General features: G+C 45.1%; 1 protein-coding gene across 4 annotated transcripts in view; it reads right to left on the bottom strand.

Moving 5' to 3' along the window:
• CTDSPL (CTD small phosphatase like) overlaps nucleotides 1-27,650 on the bottom strand; it is a 125,547-nt gene that overhangs the window by 38,617 nt on the left and 59,280 nt on the right. For 2 of the 4 annotated variants that reach the window (XM_067753812.1, XM_067753813.1), the window contains exon 1: nucleotides 17,627-17,759. The exons of the other annotated variants lie outside the window; for them this stretch is intronic. In XM_067753812.1, the coding sequence (XP_067609913.1) occupies nucleotides 17,627-17,744 (118 nt within the window). In that variant the 5' untranslated portion in view covers nucleotides 17,745-17,759. Of the gene's footprint in view, nucleotides 1-17,626; nucleotides 17,760-27,650 lie in introns of those variants that run through there. 4 annotated transcript variants of the gene reach the window in all.

The following is a 27,650-nucleotide window of genomic DNA, read 5'->3' as shown; positions in this document are numbered from 1 at the left end:
CACATTTGTTCCCTGCCGTCTGACAACTAGGAGGCATAACTTACTATAACAGACCTTGGCTACTTAAACTGTAATTCAGAAAGCAAAACTAGAAAAATCTCAGAAGTGATTCTACTCAACTGCTCTAAAACCTGGAGAGGCAGAGATGAGGAAAGAAAATGGAGGGAGGGGTGAAGCGTCCAGATGAATGCTGTTGGGCACTGTTTACCTGCTTCCCCTTAGAAAAAGAATACTGCTTTCAAGATGAGGGGAGGAAGCATCCACTCTCTCCTGCCCACTTGCTCAACCCTCCTCTGCTGAGCTCTGCCCCTGCCCTGTCTGCATCTGATCCAGGGGCTCCTCGCCCCATGCTGTGCACCAAAAGGGAGCACCCTCCCAGGAGAGGAGGACTGCATGAGGACCAGGCAAGGAGGCCAACAGACCCATCGTGGCTCTCCTGCAGGCTCCCCTACTGGGCCACTGTATGCTGTCATTGCCCCTCAGCTCTGAGAGCGCAGGCCCATCAGAGGGAACTCTTCTTCTTCCTCAGTCCTGCTAATGAAGACATGCCTGTGGCTGGTCCCAGCAGCTGCCCTTCTCTCCACACAGATGGCTGGCCCATGAAAATGGCATCCTACAGGGTAGGATGGGGAGATCCCCGGCAGGGGCAGATGGGGTGATCCTAAGACTTCCCCCATTTTTCTGAGCAGGCCTGCGTGGAGCAGAAACCCTGGGAAGGGTTGTGAAGAGCTGGAGACGTTGGGCATGGGCCTCACCCATGTGTCTGGAGCCCTCTGACCATGTGGGGAGTGTGTGATGTTGAGGACAAAGACACGTGGCCCGGTTTTCCTCGATACACCCTGGGAGCTAATGCCTCTCTCTTTGTCCCTGTACTTGATGTCACTGCAGCCAGCAGATGAACAACCCGCTTCCCACTCATACACCCCACCCCCCGCCACCGTTCTCCTTCAATGGCTGGGGACCTCCCATCCTCCAGCACAGCAGATGAGGGGCTTAGAGAGGGCCTATGAATGGGGCGGCTAACATGAGTGCAGAGATGGCTGCCTTCCTTGAGTCTTCAGTCCTAAAGGTGAGACAGGAAGCCTCCTCAATACCTCCCTGGTCTCTCTTGGCAGACTGCTGGTCCAGTAGCAAGGACCAGTATCTTCAAAGCACCAGCTGCCGATGGGGACTGTAGGAGACGTGTGACATTTTTGCCTGCCAAGATCCATTTCCCATCCTCTGGTAAAAGTTCCACCACTCTCACCTCACCAACTCTCAGTCCATTACCAAAGCTTGGCCAATAAGAGCCATGTGATTGGCTTAGAGATGGGCGCGTGACCCAAGCTGGGCCGAGGAAAGTCGGCCCCTGGATTCATGTTACGGCTATTGGAGGAAACGTTCTCTTTTTGCTGGTTTGCTAAGCTGGCAGGATGTAAGCCTGGAGCCACCAGCGGCCATCCTGGCCACCAAGCGAGAAGCACCTACCTGACTGATCACGTGAGCCCAAACTGAGATGTGAAGAGGGGCAGATCTCTGACTTGATTTCAGTAAACCAGATCTTTCTGGCATTTTCAGTTATGTGAATCTCTTTTTCTTTGAAGCCAATACGAATTGGGTTTATGCTATCTGCAATGGAAAGGATTATCCCTGAAAATGTGAGCTCCTGGGCGAGGCAGTGCAGAGACGCTGATAAATCACACAGGCACCGTCCCTACCTCATGACACGCACACCTAGGAGGGGAGACACGAGAACAAGCAATTCTAATACAGTATGAGTCTTATTATGATGGGGTAGCACAGGGCGCTGCTGGGGCCCAGAGAAGGGCACAAAGTCCATATTTGGCAGGGGGTGGGTAGGAGTGACTTCTTAGAAGAAAGTAGTCTGACAACTGGGCTGAAGTTGTATAAAATTGTTGGAGGTGGGGGGCTTCCCTGGTGGCGCAGTGGTTGAGAGTCCGCCTGCCGATGCAGGGGACACGAGTTCGTGCCCCGGTCTGGGAGGATCCCGCATCCTGCGGAGCAGCTGGGCCCGTGAGCCATGGCTGCTGAGCCTGTGCGTCTGGAGCCTGTGCTCCGCAACGGGAGGGGCCCCAACAGTGAGAGGCCCGCGTACCGCAAAAAAAAAAAAAAAATTGTTGGAGGGGGCAGGGAAGTAGGGAAACAGCAACGTGTAAAGGCCCTGAAGTGAGAGGGAGCATGAAATATTTGAGAAATCAAAGAGGCGAGGTGTTATGAGATGGGGATGATGACAGCAAGGGCCTTGTAAACCATGGTGATGAGTCTGGATTTAATTCTATGGACCTGGGGAATGACGTAATCAGATCTGTACCACACACGTCATGGTTTGACTTCTGTAACTGGAACTACTGAGTTTAAATTTTAGATTATGACTAATGTAAGCTATCTATATACATCACAGATTTCCAGGATGTTTAAAAATCACAGATGTGGCCTCTTTTATGTAACATGCCTAGAATGGAATTTCTTATTTGAAAACTGACTTTATTTATTTATTTTTAAAATTTATTTATTTTATTTTTGGATGCACTGGGTGTTTGTTGCTGCACGTGGGCTTTTCTCTAGTTGAGGCGAGCGGGGGCTACTCTTTGTTGCAGTGCGCAGGCTTCTCATTGCAGTGGCTTCTCTTGTTGCGGAGCACGGGCTCTAGGCGCATGGGCTTCCGTAGTTGTGGCACGCGGGTTCAGTAGTTGTGGTTTGCGGGCTCAGTAGTTGTGGCGCATGGGCTTAGTTGCTCCGCAGCATGTGGGATCTTCCCGGACCAGGGCTCGAACCCGTGTCCCCTGCATTGGCAGGCAGATTCTTAACCACTGCGCCACCAGGGAAGCCACGAAAACTGACTTTAAATACAAGTTACACGGAAAGAAAACGGGCTTTAGAATTACATTTACATAGAATTACCCTGCCTTCTGTTCGCCAGTGTGAATTCATCTACCTAAGCCACACAGGTAACAGGGGAATCATAACACCTACCCCCACAGGGTTGTTGTGTGGATGCAGCAAGACCATGTATGTTTGTGTAAGAGAGAAAATCTATCAGCAGCTTAAGATATAGCAACAAAAACTGATGATTGGTTTAGGCCCAGTGCAGTGTCTCACTGTGAACAGAAGTTAGTGACTGTATCCAGACAACAGTCCTCACAAAAACAGCCTGGCTTTAGGAGAAAACACGTAGGCAGACCCATTTTGGTTCTGGTTGTGTGAATTCTAAACTTAGAACTTGAAGTAGCTCTTTCAAACTCTACCTCCTATCTAGTGAAGGTTTCTTTGTATAATAATAATAATGTTAGAAAGTAAACAAGTAAGAAGCAGCTCTACATGTGAAACTTAAACCCTAGGATTCAGGCCTTTTTGAAGAAATCTTACATGGAATATGGTTAGAAATAAAGTGTTGTAGTTAAAAACATGGAAAGTCTTGGAGAAAGACCACCAAGGCTGACGGTGGGGTTTGGCCCTTCACTGGGACAAGAGGACTGTGTTTATGCCAACAGACGGAAGGCACAACGGAACCCACAATGGGTTGGTATGACAGGCCGAGAGGGGCATTTCTGATCATCCTCTTATACTTACTTCCTGACCTGACTGGTTCCCTTCTGTATCCAGAAATGGAAATGTTGACCCCAAAGCCAGCGTTTCCTAGTTAGTGTGACAGCTGCCCACGTCACATAACCACTGCCCTCTGACAATTCTGACCTGGTTTCGATTCCAGATGTGGAGAGGCTTAGGAACCGTCCTGAATCCCTGGCTGCAGGATCACAACCTCTGGGGTCTACACTGATTCAGAGCTTTGCACACTCTCCTCTGTGAGCACCCCACCCACCCATCCGTCCTTATCTCTGATCTGAGCTCGAACTCCCAGCGACCCCCTCCCCCATCTCTGTAGAACCAAGGAGTGCTTCAGGGTCAAGATGAAAGTAGCTGAAACATAGGTGGAAATGTTTGCTACCAACTATGACTCCACCCCCAATCATTCAAGTGAAGAAACTGCATCTTGGCAGCTATAGAGAACAAGGTTTACCTTTCATTTCCACAATGCCAAGCCAGCCTACATGCCGACACAGGGTCCAGACTACCAAAGACCCCGAGTAACAGAATTTCCAGGAGAAAACTGACTTAACACATGAAGTCTACTGCTAATGTGTCATAGCACCAAAACCTGCCATCAGAACCAGCTTCTTTCATGCCACGAGCAGAAGCGAGAAAGGTATTGCGTAGCAGATTTGTGTCATCCACATATTTACAGCAGAGCATTAAAAACATGTGGACACCAATGCTGTTACAGCTGCAAAACTGGACACCAAAGTTTCCCAAAGTAGGCTATTTCTCCGTACATGGGGATGTCAGAGCGCATTACAACCCTGAAGAGACCGTACAGCTGAATTCACAACCACTTTACCACAGAAAATGCTAAACACCTTTTTTTAAGGGAGGAGGGGGAGTTCCTCTGAGGGTCAGCTTTTAAATGAATGCACCATTTCTTCTCTTCCAGAACTGGGCTGCAATCTCTGGAATGCATCCCAGGGCCGAGGTTTGGAATGGGTGTCTAACAGGAAATTCTGGGCAGTCTATGCATACATTACATTCCTTTCCCACCCTGAAACAGTTGTCAACAAACACAACTTTCCCCTGTTTGAATAAAAGGGGGGGTTGGGGGGTGGGGAGAGGCCAGGGCACAGACCGCACAGAGTTCAAAAGCAGATGTAGCTGCTGAGAATCCAAACATCCTTTCCTCCTAGGAAAAGGACTTAGTCACTTTTCAAGATGTCCCATCAGTCCCTACTTTCTTCCCAAGTGATCGATTTGCTCAGGGAATTCCACCCGCCACTCTGTGAAAGAAATGTACCTTTGGAAGCTCTTATCCCTTGTGCAGCCTGTAACTGGCAGTGGTTCCTCCAGCAGTGAGACATCAAGGGGAGGGCCCGTAAGGGTTGATGGCTAAAAACTGGGCAGGAGAAATCCTAATCTCATCCTCTGAGATGGAAGGATGAGCTTCCCCATTCACAGTTGGTTCGTAACAGCCCACGTTAGTTGAGTGCCTTGTTTGTGTGAGGTCCCTGACATAAATCACTTGTGGCCTTCATGATGTGCAGTGCCATTTTCCAATAAGAAGACAAGACCAGGAGTACATATAACTGTGCAGTGAGGGTGCTGGGGTTCAAAGCCAGAGCAGCCTGGCTGCAGAGCTCCCGGCCTTCCTACCACCCTTCCCTGCCTCTCCCCAGCACTTGATGGGTTTGGGTTTTGTTTCCAGGGAGAAACTGAATATGAAGCCTTATGCCACCTGCCTTCACTCAAAATACCACACTTCTGAAAACTCCAAAATGAACCAGTGATACTCCCGGCAACCCTATTAGATGAAGCCAGACACAGTGGCTGTTTTGCCGTCCCCCGAATGTACCCAGGCCACCAAACTCTGTGACCCAGCTTCCCAGGAGAGCCCCTCGGCTGGGAATGCCTTTCCTGGCCTCAGCACTTCCCCAAACCCCTGTGCCCCATGTCACACAGCTCCGAAGTAGCAGGGCTGGAGATAAACCAGGTCTGTGTGGGTCTAGAATCTGAGCTCTTAACCATCACTATACAGAATCTGTTTTTCACACTGAGAGCCAAAATAAGTAACGGAACAAAGGATTTAAACAGATGACGCACTTATTTAGAGGAAGCAAAGGTTAAAATTTAACAGTAATCAAATAAATGAATGTTTAAACAACGAGGTCCAGTTTTGGACCTAAAAAATAAGCAGAAATGATAAAAATAAAAACATATAGCCAATGGTGGTAAGGCTTTGACAGCCTGGGCCCATTCACTCACACATTGCTGGTAACTCTGTAAACTGGAACAGTCCATATGACAAGTAGGTGAGTGATGTGTCAAAGACCACGAGGTGTTTATGCTGGTAATCTGACCGTCCAACAAAGCGGGGTGCTTAGTTAGATCAGTGCACAGCGACTGGAGTGAATACTGTGCAGCCACAAGAAAAGACCATTATGAAGACATGTGGGGAAGCATTTGTGGTCAGGCGGGTCACCTCAGACACTGTGCTGCCCGATGTCTGTAACTTTGTCATGTGCTTCTGGACAAGCTGGGGAAGGTAGGCTCCAGGGGTACTGGCTTGGAACGTATCTTGTTCATGTCTCAGTCCTTAAGATCTAGAAACACGATAGTACAAAATAGGCCTGACATACAAATGTTTATTGAACGAATGAATGTGTGAAAGGAAACACAGAACAATGAAAACGACTGATTTGATAAAAAGGAACTTTAAGAGCACGCTCAGCCGAGCAGCATGTCTTTCCTGGGAAGCCCTCTTGCCCACAGTGAGCCTCCCTCTTCCAAAGGGCTTTAATCTGTGCCACCCACACATGGCCAACCCTCATCTGGGGAACCCAACTCACAGCTCCCTGCCATGTTTAGCAAAGATGGCGACTCCTACTTCCTATAAAGTAATGAATGCAAGTTTTCTGAAAGAGAGATTATGTGAAGTTCACCAGGATGTTAAGTAAGCACAGCAATCTCTGGATCGTAGGACTAGGTTAATTATTATTTTTCTTTATACTTTTTTTTTATTGCTTCTCAATGTCTACAATCTACATCATGTTTATAGTGGAAAAAACTGAGTAAATATTTAAAATGTTTGTTTCTACTTAATATGTGAACATTTTCACATTTCATCAGATATCCTTCTATAACCTTATTTTGGTTGGTTGTATTGGATTCCACTGTATGGATGTGCGCTGTGTCAAAATTAAACTAACTTTGGACATTTATGTTGTTTCTTTCAAACTGTGTCATAATACTGCAATTTGCTTGCAACAGCAATGCTGACCTCAGCACAAACTAGTTGTTTATCAATGTGGGACCAAATATTATACACCTATCTATATCTATCTATCTATCTATCTATCTATCCCTGGTGTGGAATATTATACAGCTGTGAAAAAGAAGGCTGCAGCTCCCTGTGCACTGATAACAGCCAACACTTATCTTACCTAAGATGTACCAGGCACTATTCTATGCACTTTACATACATTGGTTCATTTAATCCTTTCAGTAATCTTATGAGGTTAGGACTACTATTATATTCATTTTATAGATGAGGAAACTAAGTCCCAGAGAAGTTAAGAAACCTGCCCAAGATGACACAGCTAGTAAGTAGTAGACTTTATTCAAATCCAAGTAGTCTGGGCTCTTAACCTCTGCTTTATATTGCCTACTGATAATGGAGCACATTCTGAGATACATTAAATGAGAAAAGCAAGGACATTGGAACATATAGTGTGCTACCATCAACCTTCAAATACAAAATCAAATAAATTAACAAAATAGAATGCACAAGCGTGTGCATATTCTTATATGTGCAAAAAGTATCTCTATAAGTAACTGTTGCCCCATGGGAGACGAATGGAGGACACACCAGAAGGGAGGGAGAATTACTTTTCACTCTATTCTCTTTAGTATCCTTTGGATTGTGTATCATGTATTAAACTAATAATTGCATACTGTATATCATGCATTATAAATAAAAAATTACATCATCAAAAATAATATGGTAGTGAGCATAGCATACGTAATTTTATGTGCACATCTGATTTATCCCTTAGAAGAAATACCTAGAAGTGTAATTGCTTTTCAAAGGCCAAAGTCTTTGAAAAAAACGTCAAGCCTCTTGATATCTATGGACAATCTGCCACTTAGAGAGGCAGTGTGTATGCGCACCCCCTCATGGGGTGTTCCACTTAGGCTGTGCAAACTCTGTGACTTTAATTGGCCTTTGCCAAGCGGAAAGGTGAAAATGGTAACTTGCTGTTGCTTTAATTTGCATTTCTTGGATTGCCACCCAAGTTCTACAATCTCGCATATACTTTTTTAAAAAAATAATTTTATTTATTTATTTTTGCCTGCATTGGGTCTTCGTTGTTGCACGCGGGCTTTCTCTAGTTGTGGTGAGCAGGGGCTACTCTTCATTGCAGTGCATGGGCTTCCCATTGCGGTAGCTTCTCTTGTCGTGGAGCACAGGCTCTAAGCGCGCGGGCTTCAGTAGTTGTGGCGTGCGGGCTCAGTAGCTGTGGCTTACAGGCTTTACAGTGCAGGCTCAGTAGTTGTGGTGCACGGGCTTAGCTGCTCCACGGCATGTGGGATCTTCCCGGACCAGGGCTTGAACCCATGTCCCCTGCATTGGCAGGCAGATTCTTAACCACTGCGCCTCCAGGGAAGTCCCTCTCATATACTTTTTGGTCATTTCTATTTCTTCTTTTGAAAACTGTGCTTATATATTTTTGCCTATTTTTCTATATTTTTTCTTTGACTTATAAGTGTTCCTTTGTCACATATTAGAGACATAATTCTTGGACTGTTCTGTACATTGGAAATTGCATCAGTTTGTTTTCAGCCTTCTACTTTTTTAAAATAGTAGTTATGTATGTGCAGAAGTTTTAGTTTTTAGGAAGTCAAATCTAACCATTTTTCAAATGATTCCTTCCCAACCTAATACAATATACCATTCACTTATATTTTCTTCTAGTTCTTTTTTAGTTTAAAGTAAATATCTTTTAAAGTAAAGATTTTATGTTTTATCGGTTTTACCTGTTTATTCTGGTACACAGTAGGATATATGAATCTACCTTTTCCCCCCAAAAGATTAGTCAAATATACTAATAATATTTATTGAACAATTCACCCTATACAATGATTTGGGCATTCTATTCTACCCTATCCCATCCCATCCCATCTCATCCCACTCCTTTTCTTGTGCCAGTAACACATAGCTTTGCTACTGTAGATTTAATGTTTTATATTTAATAGTACCAGTCCTCCTTTATTATTTATTTTCAAAAACTTCTTGGATAGTCTAACCCTTTATGCTTCCAGATGAATGTCAGAATCACTGTATCAAGTTTTAAAAAAATACCACTGGGATTTAGTTGCATTAGGCTCATAAAATATGCATGCACTAATTCTAGTTAATTCCATTAAAGTAATTAAAATGAGAAAGTTAAAAAAATCCATTTGTTGTACCTTATTCCTAAAAACTGTGCCAAGATTAAAAGTGGCCTTGGTTATCAGCTTAAAATAGATTATTATAACTATAATATGTTTAATGTAAGTCCCATGGTAACAACAAAGAAAATACATATGGAAGAGAGACAAAAGAAAGTGAGAAAGGAATAAGAGCATGTCATTACAAAAAAAAAAAAAAAAACAAACTCCAAAACAAAAAACAAAGAAGAGAGCTAGAAAGAAAAAGAGGGTTAAAAAAATTACAAGACTGACAGAAAACAATTTAAAAAATGTAATGGTAAGGGGGCTTCTCTGGCAGCACAGTGGTTAAGAATCTGCCTGCTAATGCAGGGGACATGGGTTTGAGCCCTAGTCCGGGAAGATCCCATGTGCCGTGGAGCAACTAAGCCCATGCGCCACAACTACTGAGCCTGTGCTCTAGAACCCGCAAGCCACAACTACTGAAGCCTGTGCACCTAGAGCCTGTGCTCCACAACAAAAGAAGCCACCGCAGTGAGAAGCCCGTGCACCACAACAAAGAGTAGCCTAGCCCCCGCTCACTGCAACTAGAGAAAGCACGTGTACAGCAATGAAGACCCAACACAGCCAAAAATAAAATAAATAAATTTATTTTAAAAAATGCAATGGTAAGATCTTCCCTATCAGTAATTCCTATAAATGTAAATAGATTAAACTCCTCAATAAAAAAACACAGAGTGGCTGAATGGATTAAAAAAATAAGATCCAACTATATGCTAACTACAAGGGACTCACTTTAGATTTGAGAACACACATAAGCTGAAAGTGAAAGGAGAGAAAAAGATATTCACTGCAAATGGTAACCAAAAGAAAGGACAGTAGCTACACTTATAAAGACAAAATAGACTTTAAGTCAAAAACTGTCACAAGATGGGACTTCCCTGGAGGTCCAGTGGTTAAGACATTGCCTTCCAATGCAGGGGGTGAGGGTTCGATCACTGGTCAGGGAGCTAAGATCCCACATGCCTTGGAGCCAAAAAACCAAACACATAAAACAGAAGAAATATTGTAACAAATTCAATAACAACTTTAAAAAATGGTCCACATCAAAAAATCTTAAAAAAAAATAAACTATCACAAGAGACAAAGAACATTATCTAATGGTAAAAGGGTCAATTCACCAGGAAGACATAACAATTATAAACATACATGCACCAACATCAGAGCATATGAAGTAAACATGGACAGAACTTAAGGGAGAAACAAACAGCAACACAATGACAGTATGAGGTTTCAATAACCCACTTTCAGTAATGGATAGAACATCTAGAGAAAGGACAAAGAAACAAAGGACTTGAACAACACTATATTGCAAATGGACCTAACAAACATATACAGAACATTCCACCCAACAAGAGCACAACGTATATTCTTCTCAAGTGCACATGGAACATCCTCCAGGACAGATCACGTATTAGGCCACAAAACAAGTGTTAACAAATTTAAGAAGACTAAAATCATACCAAGTATCTTTTCTGACCACAATGGAATTAAACTAGAAATCAACAGTAGAAGAAAAACTGGAAAATTCACAAATATGTGGAAGTTAAACAACACACTCTTGAACAACCAATGGGTCAAAGAAGAAATCAAAAGGGATTAGAAAATATCTTGAGACAAATAAAAATGAAAACGTCCAAAACTTACGGAATGTAGCAAAAGGAGTATGAAGAGGGAATTTTATAGTAGTAAATGCCTACATTAAAAAAGAAGAAAGGTCTCAAGTAAACAATCTAACCTTACACTTCAAAGAATTAGAAGTGTAAGCCCAGAGTTAGCAGAAGAAAGAAGATGATAAAGATTAGAGTGGAAATAAACAAAATAGAGAATAGAAAAACAATTTTAAAAAGCAATGAAACTGAGTTGGTTTTTTGAAAAGACCAAGAAAATTGACAAATATTTAGCTAGACTACCAAAAAGAGAGAGAAGACTCAAATAAGTAAAATCAGTAATGAAACAGGAGACATTATAACTGATGTCACAGAAATAAAAAGATTATGAGAAAACTATGAACAATTATAGGCCAACAAGTTGGGTAACCTAGAAGAAATACATAAATTCCTAGAAACATACAACCTACCAAGACTGAGTCATGAAGAAATAGGAAATATGAACAAGTCCAATAATGAACATGGAGACTGAATCAGTTATCAAAAATTTCCCAAGAAAGAAAATCCCAGGGCCAGATGGCTTCACTGGAGAATTCTACCAGACATTTAAAGAAGGATTAATGCCATTCCTTCTCAAGCTTTTTCAAAAAATTAAAGAGAAGGAGATACTTCAAACTCATTTTATGAAGCCAGTGTTATCCTGATACCAAAGCCAGACAAATACATCACAAGAAAAGAAAACCTCAGGCCAACAGCTCTGATGAATACAGATGTAAAAATCCTCAACAAAATACTAGCAAGCCAAAGTTAATAGCACACTGAAAGGATCACATGCCATGACCAAGTGGGATTTATCCCTGGGATGCAAGGATGGTTCAACACACAAAAATCAATCAATGTGATACACCACATTAACAGAGTGAAAGATAAAGATCACATGATCATCAACAGAAGCAGAAAAAGCATTTGACAAAGTTCAACACTGCCTCATGATAAAAATAATTTTAAAACTAGGATTAAAAGAAAAAATCATCAACATAATAAAGGCTACATAAGAAAAGCCCACAGTTAACATCCTACTAAAAGTAAAAAACAGAAAGCTCTTCCTCTAAGATCAGGAATAAGGCAAGGATGCCTACTCTTACCACTTCTATTCAACATAGTACTGGAAGTCCTAGCTACAGCAATCAGGCAAGCAAAAGAGATAAAAGGCATCCAAATCAGAAAGAAGAAGCACAATTATCTCAGTTCACAGATGATATGATTTTATATGTAGAAAACCCTAAAGATTCCACCAAAAAACTATTAGAACTAATAAACGAATTCAGCAAAATTGCTGGACACAAAATCAATGTATAAAAATCGGTTGCATTTCTATACACTTATAATGAACAATCCAAAATGGAAATAAAGAGAACCACTGGATTGACAATAGCATCCAAAAGAATAAAATACTTAGGAATAAACTTAACTAAGGAGATAAAAACTTCTACACTGAAAACTACAAAACATTGGTGAAATTAATTAAAGAAGACAGGAAAAAAATGGTAAGACAGCCTGTATTCATGGATGAGAAGACAATATTGTTAAAATGTCCACACCACCCAAAGCAATCTACAGAGTCAATATAATCCCTATCAAAATCCCAGAGGCTTTTTTTTTTTTTTGCAGAAATAGAAAATACAATCGTAGAATTCATATGGAATCACAGAGGACCCCAAATAGCTAAAACAACCTTGAGAAAGAAGAACAAAGCTGGAGGCTTCATATGTCCCGACTTCAGAACATATTAGAGATCTACAAAAGTATGGTACTGGCATAAAGACAGATATATAGACCAACTGAAAAAAACAGACAGCCCAGAAATAAACCCAAGCGTACATAGTCAAATGATCTTCAAAATGGGAGCCAAGACTACACAATGGGGCAAGTATAATCTCTTCAACAAATGGTGTTTCTTAAAACTAGATATCCACATGCAAAACAATACAACTGGACTGTTATATTACACCATAGACAAAAATCAACTCAAAATGGATTAAAGACTTAAGGGCTAAAATTATAAAACTCCTAGAATAAAACACAGGGGAAAGCTTTATAACATCGCTCTTGGCAGTGATTTTTTGGATATGATACCCAAAGCACAGGCAACGAAAGCAAAAACAGACAACATTAAACTCAAAAGCTTCTGCACAGCAAAGGAAACAATCAACAGAGTGAAAAGGCAACCTACAGAAGGGGAGAAAATATCTGCAAACCATATATTTGGTAAGAGGTTAATATCCAAAATATATAAGGCACTCCTTCAACCCAACAGCAAAAAACCCCAAGTAATCAGATTTTTTAAATTGCCAATGGACTTGAATTGACGTTTCTCTTAAAGAAGACACACGATGGCCAGCAAGTATATGAACAGATGTTCAATAACACTAATCATCAGGGAAATGCAAATTAAAACTACAATGAGGTATCACCCCACACCTGCAAGGATGACTATCATCAAAACAAAACAAAACAAAACAGGGCTTCCCTGGTGGCGCAGTGGTTAAGAATCCACCTGCCAATGCAGGGGACATGCGTTTGAGCCCTTGTCCTGGAAGACCCCACATGCCGTGGAGCAACTAAATCCACGAGTCACAACTCCTGAGCCCACGCACCACCACTACTGAAGCCCGAGCGCCTAGAGCCCATGCTCCACAACAAGAGAAGCCACGGCAATGAGAAGCCCGCGCACCGCAACAAAGAATAGCCCTGCTTGCTGCAACTAGAGAAAGCACAAGCGCAGCAACAAAGACCAAATGCAGCCCAAAATAAATAAATAAAAATTTTAAGAATGCTCCAAAAATACCCAAGAAACAAAAAACAAAATAACAAGTGTTGGTGAGGATGTGGAGAAATTGGAACACTTGTGCACTGTTGATGGGAATGTAAAATGGGGTAGCTGCTGTGGAAAACAATATGGAGGTTCCTCAAAAAATTAAAAATTCCATACACTTAATATTAAAAATACCACTAGCATATGATACAGCAATCCCACTTCTGGGTATTCATCCAAATGAATTGAAAACAGGATCTCAAAGAGATATTTGCACTCCTATGTTCACTGCAGCATTATTCACAATAGACTAGAAGTAACTCAAATGTCCTTTAATGGATGAATGGATAAAGAAACTATAGAGTGTGTGTGTGTGTGTGTGTGTGTGTGTGTGTGTGTGTGTGTGTGTGTAATGGAATACCATTCCATTAAAGAAGAAGGAAATACTGTCATGTGCTACACATGGATGTACCTTGAGAACATCATGTAAGACAAAAAAGTTCTAGAGATCTGATGCACAGCAATGATCATACAGTTAACAATACTGTACTGTACCCTTAAAAATTCATTAAGGGGTAGATTTCATGCTATGTGGGTTTTTTTTTTTAACAACATTAAAAAAAAAAAAAAAAAAGAGTGGTTTCGGGAGGAAGCCACAGCTCCTGCTGATGGAAGGAATGCCTCCTGTACTGGGCAAGTGCCTCACATGCTCGATCTGATACAATCTCCTCCTCACGTAGGTATCACCATCCTCATTTTGGTGGCCTAGAAGCGAGGCACCTAGACTTGGCCCAAGAGTGCACAGTTACATACCAAGTAGTAGAAGCGGAATTTGTACTCAGGTTGTCAGACTGCAAAGCCTATACCTTTCTGCCCATCGTCATTACAACTGGCACACCACGGGCCATCTCTCTCGCTCCCCCTGGGCTGTGGGTGATGCGAGTGCTGTGGTGGGGCTCCTTCACTCCTGGCTCATCACCACCGTCGCCTAACAATGCAAGTATCTTCTAGGTAATGAATGCATTTGCTTCTTCTTTTGGACTAGGGCCACAGTTCACTGATAAAATTCCACTAAAAACTGCTATTATTGGGTCAAACTCCTTCCAGAAGAATTCCTAAAGCAGCAAGCCAGTTCACCCAGAATGTTCTACCTCTAGGTTGGTTCTACGATTAAAATGTAACCATTTCTACATTTGGTCTCTATCCAGTCACACCAAATACTGGTTCACAACTGCAAAAAGAGATAATCACCTCAAATAATGCTTCAGGAGTCCTCACTAATCCTCCTCACAGCACAGACATTTCCTAAGGCCAAAACCTAAAAACAAAAAAGCTCAAGTCTGCCAGTCATTCAGTCTTCGATTCCCTCCTCAGTTTTGCTAATGATCAACTCTGTATAGACGTCATTTGTCCCCAGAGTCTCTGTTCTCTATGAGGCAAGACCTGGGTGTCTGGTTATTCTGCCAAGAGGGTTACCTTGATCAGAGGTCCCTCCCACACTTATCAGTCAGACCAGTGTACCTGATGACAGGGACTGACATTCCTACGTCGGTCCCACTGATGCACCTGGACCTTCACCTGCCCAGGGACAGCACTGAGAGATCTCCCGGGACGACCTGATTCTGAGTTGGAGGGCTCTCAGAGGGCCCTGAAGTGGGTGGTTCCTAAGTGAGGGCCCTGGGATGTAAATTATGAGTGAGGGTCTCTGGGAGCCCAGGCAGCAACACGGCTGCACGGACTCAGTTCTGCTGCTGCTGGGAGGACGCAGACCCACGTGGCTCGTGACAGTCAGTGGCTGTTTCTTATTTTCAGTGTTGGAGGGATCCATCTATGCCTCTATTAACAAATGAGAACAGAAATTAATTCCCTAATAGTTTATCTGATAGATGGATATGGGATCCACGGTGGGTCAGGAATGAAAAAAATAATAGTGTTTCTTGTGTGGGCTGGAAACCTATGACCTTACCCACCACGGCTGTTTCTCTCAGTTCGCTGGTGTGGCTTCAATGAGCGTCTCTTCCTATCTCCTGCTGCTCCGCTCGTTTCGGCTTTTCTAGTTTTATCTCCACTTATTTGTGTGGTACCTTTTAATTTCCTTTTGTCTGCCAGCCTGCCGTCTCTCTGTGACTTCCCGTGGCCTCATGGACCTCTCCCCAGCTACTGCTGATCCTCCTTCTGGGCTTAAGTAGAAGGACTCTCAGCCCCCAAAGGGCAGGGAATTCATCCAGCACATGTTTATTTAGTGCCTGCTATGTGTCAGGTAGTGTTCTAGGAATAGAGCAGTGAACAAAGCTTACAAAAATCCCTGCCCTCAGGCTTCCCTGGTGGCGCAGTGGTTGAGAATCTGCCTGCCAATGAAGGGGACACGGGTTCGAGCCCTGGTCTGGGAAGATTCCACATGCCACGGAGCAACTGGGCCCGTGAGCCACAACTACTGAGCCTGCATGTCTGGAGCCTGTGCTCTGCAACAAGAGAGGCCACGACAGTGAGAGACCCGCGCACCGCAATGAAGAGTGGCCTCCGCTCGCCGCAACTAGAGAAAGCCCTCGCACAGAAACGAAGACCCAACACAGCCAAAAATATAAATAAATAAATAAATAAAATTGAAAAAAAAAAAAATCCCTGCCCTCGTTGAGCTTATGTTCCGGGGGGGAAGAAACAGACAATAAAAACATGTAAAACAGTAGGTCAGATGGTGATATATATTGTAGGTCAAAGTAAAGCAGGAAAAAGGTTAAAGAGTGCTGTGTGTGTGTGTGTTATTTTAAATAGGGTATTTGGGGAAGACTATACTGATTAAGTGATTGAGCAAAGGCCTGAAGGAGGTGAGGGTGAGCCTTCTGGGCACACAGCACAGCAGGTGCAAACGCCCTGACTGACGTAGGGGCATCCTTGACATGTTCAAGAACAGCCAGGGGGCCGGTGTGGCTGCAACAGAATAACTGAGGGGACAGTGGTAGGGGAGAAGGTCAGTGATGAAGGGCTAGGTCAGGGGGCCTGCAGGCCACTGGAAGGACTTGGCTTTTCCTCTGATTGAGATGGGAAAGTTGTTGGAACAGCACTATAAAAATGGCAGGCTTACGACAGGACCTCAATAAGGCTATTTAGGGCCAAAGTCAGGTCCTGTGGAGTCACTACCCCTGAGGAACACTCCTGCCTTCGGAGAACTGCCACCCCTGCAAGGAAAGAGCTGATGTTTCTCCTCCTGTCTCCTCCCATCCTCCACTGGCCTCCACACAGAACTCAGCCAGCATTCCCCCTGGACTGACATGTCTCCACCCCGACCTGTCTGTTAATACCTGCCCTGTTCCCAGGACCAGATACCTACTTTGCAGGACCCAGTGCAAAATGCAAATGCAGGGCCCCTTGTTCAAAAAGTAAGAAAATTAAGACAGTAACAGCAGAGCAGTAAACCAAGTGTGGGTCCTCTTTGGGATGCAGGCTGCATGCCCATGAAGCCGGCCCTGCTTATTCCCATTCGACCCAAGAAAGAAGACCCTGGGAATGCAGGCCGCCCCCCGCTCCCCGCCACCATGGCCCCACCTAGAGGCTTAGGGTGACAGCAGCCCTTGCTTCATTCTAGAGGGAGCTCCACGAGTCCGGGTGGAGGAGAAAGACAAGCCCGGGAGCCAGCGCTGGGAGGGCAGCCTTTTACAGGGCAAGGACAGGTTCCAGGAGGGGACACTAAAAACCAAGGCTAAACAGGAATGTTTCTCGAGTGCCTCCTTTGCACCGGGCGTTGAGGGAAAGAAACAACGCTGGATGATGCCGGCAAACGTTCACAGTGGTTGGCCAAGGCTTCCCTTGGGCAGGGCAGTCTCCCTGGGGAGGTGGGACTACAGCTGAGCCCGGAAGGATGGACAGAGGGCAGGTGGAGGGACGTTTATATGGGAGAAATAGAAAGTTACAAAAGCAACAAGCAGCCGGGGTGTCTGAGGGGCAACAAGGAGGCCAGTTTGGCTGGGGGCAGAGGTGAGACCAGAGTGGGGAGGGCCTTACCCTGAAGGCAGTGGGGGTGGGTTGAGAGAATGCTCTGAGGAGGGACAGAGACAGGATGAGAGCTGACCTCTTGGGAGGCTTGGCTGGCGGTGTATGGAGGACAGACAGCGGGGTCAGAGCTTCAATGTAAGCGGGGTCATGCTGGTGGCGGTGGGATGTGCCTACTCACATGAGCTGGGTAGAAGCCTTCCCGCCACGGGCAGTGGGTCTGCACAGACGGACAGACATGAGACAGGGTTTAGATGCACATTTCCAAGCACGCAACAACAAACAAGGGCACTGTACATCCCTGAGACCAAGTCCTCTGGCAGGGTGCCCAAACCACGTGCATCCCACAGAATTCCTAATTTTAGAAACCAGACTGGAACTTGTCTGAGCAAAGTAAACCTGGCCCCAAGTATTTACTTTTGTCGTTATTTTGCAGTTGTGGAGGCAGGAAGATCAGCGAGAGCCTCGGGACATTTGACATGCTGCCCACCAGGCTAAGCTGCTCAAGGTGCCCTCGCGAAAGCCTTGTTGGAAAAGCCGGCAATCACGGTACCAGGGGTCTCCGAGAACAAGGAAAAGCTGCTGGCATTGGGTCTTTCCTCACTGTTTTTCAGCCTCTCAAATATCAGCTCTGGACTTCATAACCCTTTTGAATTCCTTTTTCACATGCATAAACAAGCCTTCCAATCATGGGACAGCAACCAAAAGGGACAAGAGAGTAACTGGCGAAATTTATTTTCATCATATAAACAGGACACACAATGCTCCTTCTCTCTCTTTAGGCCAAATAAGGGAAACAGCTTCAGTATGAATCAAAATGAACTCGGAATTCTCACCTCAAGGATTGTAAGACAAAGGAAATCTCACCCTGGACTACATGGCAAGAGGCTTGTTCTCGTCCCCCATTTTCAAACACAGAAACTCTTCCCTGTTTCGGTTTGTTTTAACAAGAGAAGAGTGAAAGGAAAGAGTTTATGCTTGCAACACTCTGATTAAAACAGTCATCATTTCTCACAGATATGGACAGATGTTTTCACGTTAATTTTGAAAATCCCATCAAATCACGTTTGTGTTGTCTCCTTCCTACTATCATAGTTTTCTGACAGCCTCAGATGAGTGGTTTAATACTGTTTGGAGTTTGAATTGGTTTGTAAGTGTTGTTTCATTAAAAAAAAAAATTGAGAAAATGAAGGAATACTTAGAAGCCTTGTTAGTATCCACCGGCCAACAGTTTAATAATTTGGATGGAAATATGCACATTCTAATGTCGACGCTGACAGCCTAGAGTTTTTACCTTTATAATTTGAATTCCCATAAGAGCGTGACTTTGTAAGAAGTATTTTTAGTTATTTGTTCCTTAACCAGGAATTTTCTAGGGTATAAAACCTTTACAAATGGAAAAATAGCAACAAATGATCCCAAGAAACCTCTCTAGATAAAAATGCATAAACCACACACTTCAAAATAAACACCACATTTTGGGGACTGCACATGAAATAAGAAGTACCATGTGATTCTTCCTACACAGAGTTCCACTCTGCCAAGACTGGGTATTTTAAGAACACACTTGAACTATCCGATGGGCTGGCAGTCTCCCCGGGAGTCTGCACATCAACTTCAGGGTTCCCCAAAAGAAGAGCTCAGGGCTCCTTCCTCCAACTGACTGCTTCGATGTCACTACAAGAACACCAGAGAGGTGGACACCCAGCTCAGCTTTGCCTCCTGCAACCCCTGCAGTCAGTCAGCTACCAGGCGCAGGCTCTTTCATCTTTCATCTGGTGAGTCGTCATCCTGGCCCACGCTATCACCCCCTCCCTGAGACCTCCGTAACAGTCTGATGATGACAGGTCTCTCCTCACCCACTCTGTCAGCGTCATCTTTTCTGAAATGCAGCCCCTCGGTGGCCCGACCTGGCTCACACTGGGTTGTTGCAATGTTAGATGAGATAAGGTCACACAGGGAAGCCAAGGATGCCCAGTGAACTCACCCTTTGCTGTCCACGAGGGTCACATTGCCCTGGCTTGTCAAACACCCACATGCTGGAATAGTCCTGCCAGGCCAGTGGGCTCTGAGCCTGGGCTGGGCTCCAGCCTTGAAGATGGCCCTGACACAGAAACACACACACACTTCAGTGCTTCAGGCCAGGAGGTGGCAAGGCCCCAGCTGGTGAGCAGGTCCTGGTCACAAGCCTCACTCGCCAATCACTTGTTTGGAAGCTGGCAAGCTATTTCCCATAAATACTAAAGAGATAAGGTGCTCATGCTAGCCCAAAAGGGCTGATTTAACCCATAACTCAACATGGCCACATTTGCAAGGAAAAGTAGGAGCAATGTATTTAGTAAAGATTTACCTGGCACCGAATTTAAGGAAGCCTGCTAGCTCCTTTAATAAAGTAATACCCTGATCCTCCCACTCTGGATGGAGGAGGGAGAATTGCCCCAAGGGCTGGAGCCATTTGAGCTCCAGCCCAATTCTTGCCCTGAGATCCATTTTCACCTTGGGAATCTGACTGGTCACCGCTGACTGGTCACCGGTGCAGTATAATTGCACCGCTGGGGCCTCAGGGTGCTGCTTCCCAGACCACTTGGGCTCAGCTTGGGGACAGACCCTGGCCTTCATGCTGCACAGCAGTGCGGGCCTTCAGTTTGAGGATGGCATTTAAGAATCAAACTCAGAGGGCTTCCCTGGTGGTGCAGTGGTTAAGAATCCGCCTGCCAATGCAGGGTACACAGGTTCGAGCCCTGGTCCAGGAAGATCCCACATGCCGCGGAAAAACTAAGCCGGCGTGCCACAACTACTGAAGCCCACGCACCTACAGCCCACGCTCCGCAACAAGAGAAGCCACCTCAGTGAGAGGCCCGTGCACCGCAACAAAGAGTAGCCCCTGCTCGCCGCAACTAGAGAAAACCCGCATGCAGCAACGAAGACCCAACGCAGCTAAAAATAAATAAAATAAATTTATTAAAAAAAAAAAAAGAATCAAACTCAGAGAGTAACTTCTAGGGGCTGCTAGATGTGGCTGCCCTCAGGCCCTTCTCCATGGGTTGCCGGCTACCTCTGCTCCCCCAGGCAGAGGTCTACATATTCCACAACCTGGGAAAAAGTCCTCAGCACATCTGAACTCCGTGGAGGCAAGGCCCATGACAAGAGGGCAGAGAGGGAAGAAACAGGATGTCCTGCGATGACCCGAATTTGTAATGACCATTTGCTTACACGGGTACATCCCCTTACCATAGAGTGAGGCCTCAGAAAGTCATATAAGTCTACCTCAGCACAAAATACACACATACTCTGTGTATGTGTATCTGTGTGTGGTGGTGATGGTGGTGGTGATGGTTGCAATGGCTTTCTCACACCAACTATGTGTCACGTATTGATTAGACACTGTGAGATTAAAAATAGTCAAATAATAAAATGTTTCTGTCCTTGGGAAACTCCCAAACCAGTGGGAGGAGAAAGGTACACATCTAACTACCTACAGCAGTATCTCTGAACTTGGGGGTATTGAGCATGACACAGGTCAAACACGTCTGCAAAGCAGGCTCTGGTCTCTCACACCCTCTGTCCTGACTGTGGAGGAGACAGTCCGAAGGGCCCCCCCCGCTGTGACAGTCAGCCCAGCATAGGCGAGGTGCCACCCCTTGCATGGGAGCCGTGGAAATAATCCCAGACAGCAGCCAGTCTTCAGAGCCTTTCTCTTGGGCAAGTCATTTAGCCAATCAGAAATTAAACCCTGTTATCTGGAAAAAAAGGTGGTCCTGGGCAGGCCACATCCAGAAGATGCTTTGAGGAGATGGCACAACAGATAAGGAAGTACTGGGACAACTGTACCAGGCAATGGTAGGGAGGATGGTTCTCAGCCCTCCTCTCTCAAATCCCTCTTTTTCTTCCTCCCAGTGGGAGGGCTCTGGCTCCTGGGCTCACAGAGGTCCACGGGGCACTGATTCAAACCCACGGGGAGAAGAGAGGGCTCGGGATAGGCTGGACCCAGGCCCACACGGCTGAGGAAGTGCAGAGGGCAGGAGGGTCGGGAAGAGACCAGAACCAGTGCTTGACTAGGTCCTCTTCAACCCAAGCAAGCTAATCAAACCCAAACATCTGCTCCATTCCACACAGTAAGGGCAACACACCCACAGTAGAGACCCTGACGTTACTGAAAGCCCTGCAATACTGGGGTTGAAGAGGATGTGGGATCTTAAACCAGATGCTGTTCTTCCCCCACAAAAGGTCACTATTTTGAAAATCTCACTCTTGAGGAGGATGTTTCTAAACCGAGAATGCCACCAGTGCCTGGCCCTTCACCACCCAGGGACCAAGCGAGGAAGGGCCAGGGACGCCCACACCTCCTGCCAGGGCCTCTCCGGCCCCCACCTCTGATGTTACCCCTCAGGGCAGATGCTCCACAGCCTGGGAAACACAGCTGCTCTGAGGGGGACCAAAGCTACAGAACAGCCCAAGCTGCCAATTAAAAGGGGGGAAGGCTGCTTCCTCCTTGCGCAGCTCCAGCAGCTCACGTCCTGGCTTCCAGCACCAGACAAGTCACCTCTGGAGAGAGCTGCCCCCACGGCACTCAGCCTCACCAAGACCTGGTGCATGCCAGGGAACATTCCGTCTGCTGGAAGGAAGGTCTGGGGAGTTCAGCTCTGGCAGCCAGGCCGGTCCAGCCCCCAAGACAGGGTCCTGTGGCACCTCTTCAAAGACCTCAAGCAGAGATCATGAATTCCCGTCTTTGATCCAGAAATTGTTCCTCACGCTTTAGCTAAATCCCTCTGCCCTAGGGAGGGCTGAATAATGCTCCTCCCCAAAGAGAGCCACATACCCATCCCTGGACCCATGAACGTTACCATCTACGGCAAAGGGAACCCGTAGACTTTTTTTTTAACATCTTTATTGGAGTATAATTGCGTTTACAATGGTGTGTTAGTTTCTGCTTTATAACAAAGTGAATCAGCTATACATATACATACATCCCCATATCTCCTCCCTCTTGCATCTTCCCCCCACCCTCCCTATCCCATCCCTCTGGGTGGTCACAAAGCACAAGCTGATCTCCCTGTGCTATGCGGCTGCTTCCCACTAGCTATCTATTTTACATTGGGTAGTGTATATATGTCCATGCCACTCTCTCACTTCGTCCCAGCTCACCCTTCCCCCTCCCTGTGTCCTCAAGTCCATTCTCTACATCTGTGTCTTTATTCCTGTCCTGCCTCTATGTTCTTCAGAACCTTTTTTTTTTTTTTTAGATTCCATATATATGTGTTAGCATACGGTATTTTTCTCTTTCTGACTTACTTCACTCTGTATGACAGACTCTAGGTCCATCCACCTCACTACAAATAACTCAATTTCGTTTCTTTTTATGGCTGAGTAATATTCCATTGTATATATGTGCCACATCTTCTTTATCCATTCATCTGTTGGTGGACACTTAGGCTGCTTCCATGTCCTGGCTATTGTAAATAGAGCTGCAATAAACATTGTGGTACAGGACTCTTTTTTTTTTTTTTTTTGCGGTACGCGGGCCTCTCACTGTTGTGGCCTCTCCCGTTGTGGAGCACAGGCTCTGGACGTGCAGGCTCAGTGGCCACAGCTCATGGGCTCAGCCGCTCCGCGGCATGTGGGATCTTCCCGGACCGGGGGCACAAACCCACGTCCCCTGTATCGGCAGGCAGACTCTCAACCACTGCGCCACCAGGGAAGCCCTACACATAATCTTTTAAATAATAAACACTTCCATTGACACAAATCCTATTACAATAAAAGGTGTTCTTGCTACTTCCATGATGTCCTTTACTGTTCCACTCTCATTATTCTTTTTTTTTTTTAACATCTTTATTGGAGTATAATTGCTTTACAATGGTGTGTTAGTTTCTGCTTTATAACAAAGTGAGTCAGTTATACATATACATATGTTCCCATATCTCTTCCCTCTTGCGTCTCCCTCCCTCCCACCCTCCCTATCCCACCCCGTGTATATATATATATACACTACCAAACGTAAAATAGATAGCTAGTGGGAAGCAGCCGCATGGCACAGGGAGATCAGCTCGGTGCTTTGTGACCACTCTCATCATTCTTTAGGGCCATTTCCCCTTCTAGATTGGGAGCTCCTTGGGGGCAGGGAACAGCGTTTTCTTCATGATTCTGACCAGCTAACAGCAGAGGGCCCAGATCACATATAGCCCTTAATGTTTGTTGGGGGAATGAATCAAATTGTTTCTAAGCTCCAGGCACTGTCCTTTATTTAAGATTCTATCTATGAGATGCAAAAAGACAAACGAAAAACAACTGGACCACAATTACAGAACACAATCCCTTAGTGTCACCATAAGGCAATTTAAGTTTTGGCCTAGCTGGGCTGTGATCATATTAAATCAAGAGAACGTGTGATGGGGGAACTTGATATGTTTCATTGATATGAAAACAGAATGTGACTGGAAGGACAATGAAGGTAGAGTCTTCTAGAAATGTGAGCCCAGATGACATTCCTAGGGGGAGGTGGACCACATTTATATGCTGGAGGGCTCCAAGAAATATACGTTAAAGGCCAGAAGGCTTGGAATATTCCACATGTGTCCCTGAAGATAGTGAGCCAACCTGGGAGCAGGGGCAGGGAGCTAAGAGAAGACCAAGCACAGGGCGTGGGGCCACAAGGACCCAGGCAGCCTGAGCAGACAGGGCTTTCCAAAGCTGGCAAAGGCCTTGGCCTGATGAGGCAAGCGGCGGGGGCGGGGTGGGTAGGGATGGAAGGGGCTCTGACAAATTAGACTTTGAGGAACATCCTCATGCCTGGTGGACTTTTGAGTTCCCTAATTAGGGCACAGGGGAATGGAGCGACCTGCACAAAGTCAGAGTTGGTTAGCGGAGAGAGAGGCTGTACCAGATCTCCAGGTCCTGGGGACTGTTCTCTTATTCAATGAAGCAAGTGTGCATGTAAGTGAGTTTACTGAGCATATGTCCCTTCTGGAGCTTCCGGTGCTCCCCTGGCCCTGCCTTTGCATCTGCTCCCATCTCCCCTCACTTGGGACGCCTCCCAGGCCTTCCTCTAGCCGCTCCTCTTTCTCACTAAAAAGGCCCAGTTCCAAGAAACTTTCTGCAATTCTTCCCTGAAGTCTCCAACCCACACTCCTCTGCTCTAACTCCTACTATGCCTTTGGGCTCTTGGCTCATCCAGCTCTTTTCTCAAATTTCTGCTGTCAAACACAACAGCACTCAGTTTTATACTTGGCTTTTTCATGTCTTATTCAACACCATATCCCCACTGCCTGGACACTCAAACTAAGGTTGAACAACGAATGAAAGAATGAAGGTTTCATCGCTTACAGTTTGTCTCTGGCTGAGGACAGGAACTGCCTGATGCTTCCTCTACCCTCCTTTCAAAGTTCTAAATAAAAATTTGATGATGGAGTTACACTGTGTACCAAACAGAAACATTTAATAGTAATACTATATCTAGTACACTGTGGTCTGGCGTTTGCTGTTGGGCTACATTTTCAACTGGATGACATCAACCTAATAAGGTCTAAATTTATTCAGCTATATTGGGATATAATTTAGGACAATTTATCAGCAGATAATTTTCTAAATAATTACAATGAGAGTGTCTAACACTTTAAAGCAAAAGATGCGCCCTCAATATTAAACAGGCTACACAAATGCTTTCTGACATTTCATTTGTATATAAAGCAGAGTGGAAAGCTCACTTTACATGAGTAAGATTATTCACACTCTGCTAAGTTCTACCTAAAAAGCTGCAACAGTTTAAGGGTGAAACTTCTCTGCTATTGGGTTGTGAGCTCCTCGTGATAGAGACTGAGCACTCGTTCTGTCCCTCTCGAATTTGTCCTTCCCTGTACTGTGCCCCTGCCCTCACCCAGAAATAGGACCAGGTGGGCTTCCCCGATGGCGCAGTGGTTAAGAATCCGCCTGCAATGCAGGGGATAAGGGTTCAAGCCCCGGTCTGGGAAGATCCCACATGCCTCAGAGCAACTAAGCCTGTGCGCCACAACTACTGAGCCCATGTGCCACAACTACTGAAGCCCGTGCGCCTAGAGCCCGTGCTCCGCAACAAGAGAAGCCACCGCAGTGAGAAGCCCATGCATCGCAACAAAGGGTAGGCCCTGCTCCCTGCAATTACAGAAAGCCCACGCACAACAACGAAGACCCAACGCAGCCATAAATAAATAAATAAATAAAATTTATAAATATATATATACATATATATAAGAAATAGGACCAGGTGATAACTTGGTAAGTGCCTGCTGAACAAATGAATGAACAGACAAATGAATGTGTATGCTACCCAGTCAAATAAACGTTCTGTCCTTTTCACACAAGGCAGTGGGCGTCGGCACAGGGTCACTGGGAACCTCGCCATACCCAGGACCCTAGAAAGATGTAATGAGGTTGGAGAAGAATTATGGTATCTCAGTGGGATAGAAAGAAGCAGGATGCCCAGGTACATCCAGACTTCGCCTGTGACTTGTGGTACCCAGAATGTGGATGCCTCCTCTCTGGGCCTCAGTTTCTCTAACTCTGACCTCATTTAACATCACCTGTCCTCCCGCCTTCCTGTCAGAATAGTTGTGCAGAACAAAGTAGTTTAATGGGAAAGTACTCTGTACACTATAAGGCACTATATTAATTTTTTAGGGCTGTCATATGAAAGTACTACCGGCTGGGTGGCTTAACACAAAAGAAATGTATTGTCTCACAGGTTTGGAGGCTAGGAGTCTGAATTCAAGGTGCTGGCGTGGACATGTGCCCTCTGAAATCTGCAGGGGATCCTTTGCCTCTTCTGGCTTCTGGGGTTTGCTGGCAAGCCCTGGCGCTCCTTGGCTTGTAGACGCATCACCCCAGTCTCTGCTTCTATCCATCACACGGCCATTTTCTTCCTGTGTGTCTCCGTCTCTGGGTTTCTTCTCCTTTTCTTATAAGGACACAAGTCACACTGCATTAAGGGCCCACTCTACTCCAGTGTGACCTCACCTTAACTAGTTACATTTGCAACGACCCTATTTCCAAATAAGGTCACATTCTGAGGAACTGGGGGTTAGGACTGCAACATATCTTTTGGCGGGACACAATTTAATCCACAACAAACACCATGTGAATAAAAGCACCACATTTAAAAACCACTGACGTAATGTTAAACTAGGTAATTTGGACTAATCCTCCTGCTGAGAACGAGAAAAGCTGGAAAAATATTTTAAAAGTTCTGCTTGAGGTTATGGAGAATTAGCAGGCAGTGAAGAACGGAGCCAAGACTTAGGAGAAGAGAGAAATCTGGAGAGGTGAGCCCGGCATTTGGGGCTGCTCTTCCTCTAAGAATGCCTGCCACTTTTGGAAGAATTAGTTAAGAGGCTGAAAAGCTGAGCATCACTCTGGACAGCTTGTGAAACCAGAGAAACAAAAATTGGAGTCCCATCCCCAAAGTGCTACACCCTATGAGTAAAGATGAACAAAAGCCAGACTAGTCCTCACAGAGGCAGAGCTCTCTCAGTCTCTGGAACTGGCTTACAGTGACAACAGACAGCAGGTGCTCCAGGGGCCTGGCAGAGGAAAGAGTAATTCTCCCTAAAGGAAGAGAACATCCTCCAAGGCCTCCAGTTATTTCTGTAAATTTTCATCTTTGATGTCTGGCGTGCAATCAAAACTAACCAGGTATATGAAGATATAAGACAATGTGAATGGATTCCAAGTTAAAAAACAGGCAATAGAAACAAACTCAGAAGGGCTAAAAATAAAGGTGTTATCAGATGCAGAATTAAAAAAAAAGACACTTAATACGGTCAAAGAGTTGAAAGATGAAATTGAAAAGTTTCTCTGAGAATTAGAAACAAAACAAAAAGAACACATAGAAATTCTGGAACTTAAAAATAAAATAACTAAAATTAAGAATTCAATAGGTGAGTTTAACAGCAGCTTAAACACAGCTTGAAAAGAAAATTAGTGAACTAAATGATAGGGCAGAAGAAAATATCTAGTTTGAAACTCAGAGAGACAAAAGGATAGAAAAGAAAGATGAGAGCATTAGAGATACACAGGGATGTAACAAGAAGGATTAACAGGGCTTCCCCTGGTGGCACAGTGGTTGAGAGTCCGCCTGCCGATGCAGGGGATGCAGGTTCGTGTCCCGGTCCAGGAGGATCCCACATGACGCGGAACGGCTGGGCCCGTGAGCCATGGCCGCTGAGCCTGCGCTC

Source organism: Pseudorca crassidens, chromosome 10, assembly GCF_039906515.1.
Source record: "Pseudorca crassidens isolate mPseCra1 chromosome 10, mPseCra1.hap1, whole genome shotgun sequence".
NCBI classification, from domain to species: Eukaryota; Metazoa; Chordata; class Mammalia; order Artiodactyla; family Delphinidae; genus Pseudorca; species Pseudorca crassidens.
This window is presented reverse-complemented; position numbering and strand designations above follow the sequence as displayed.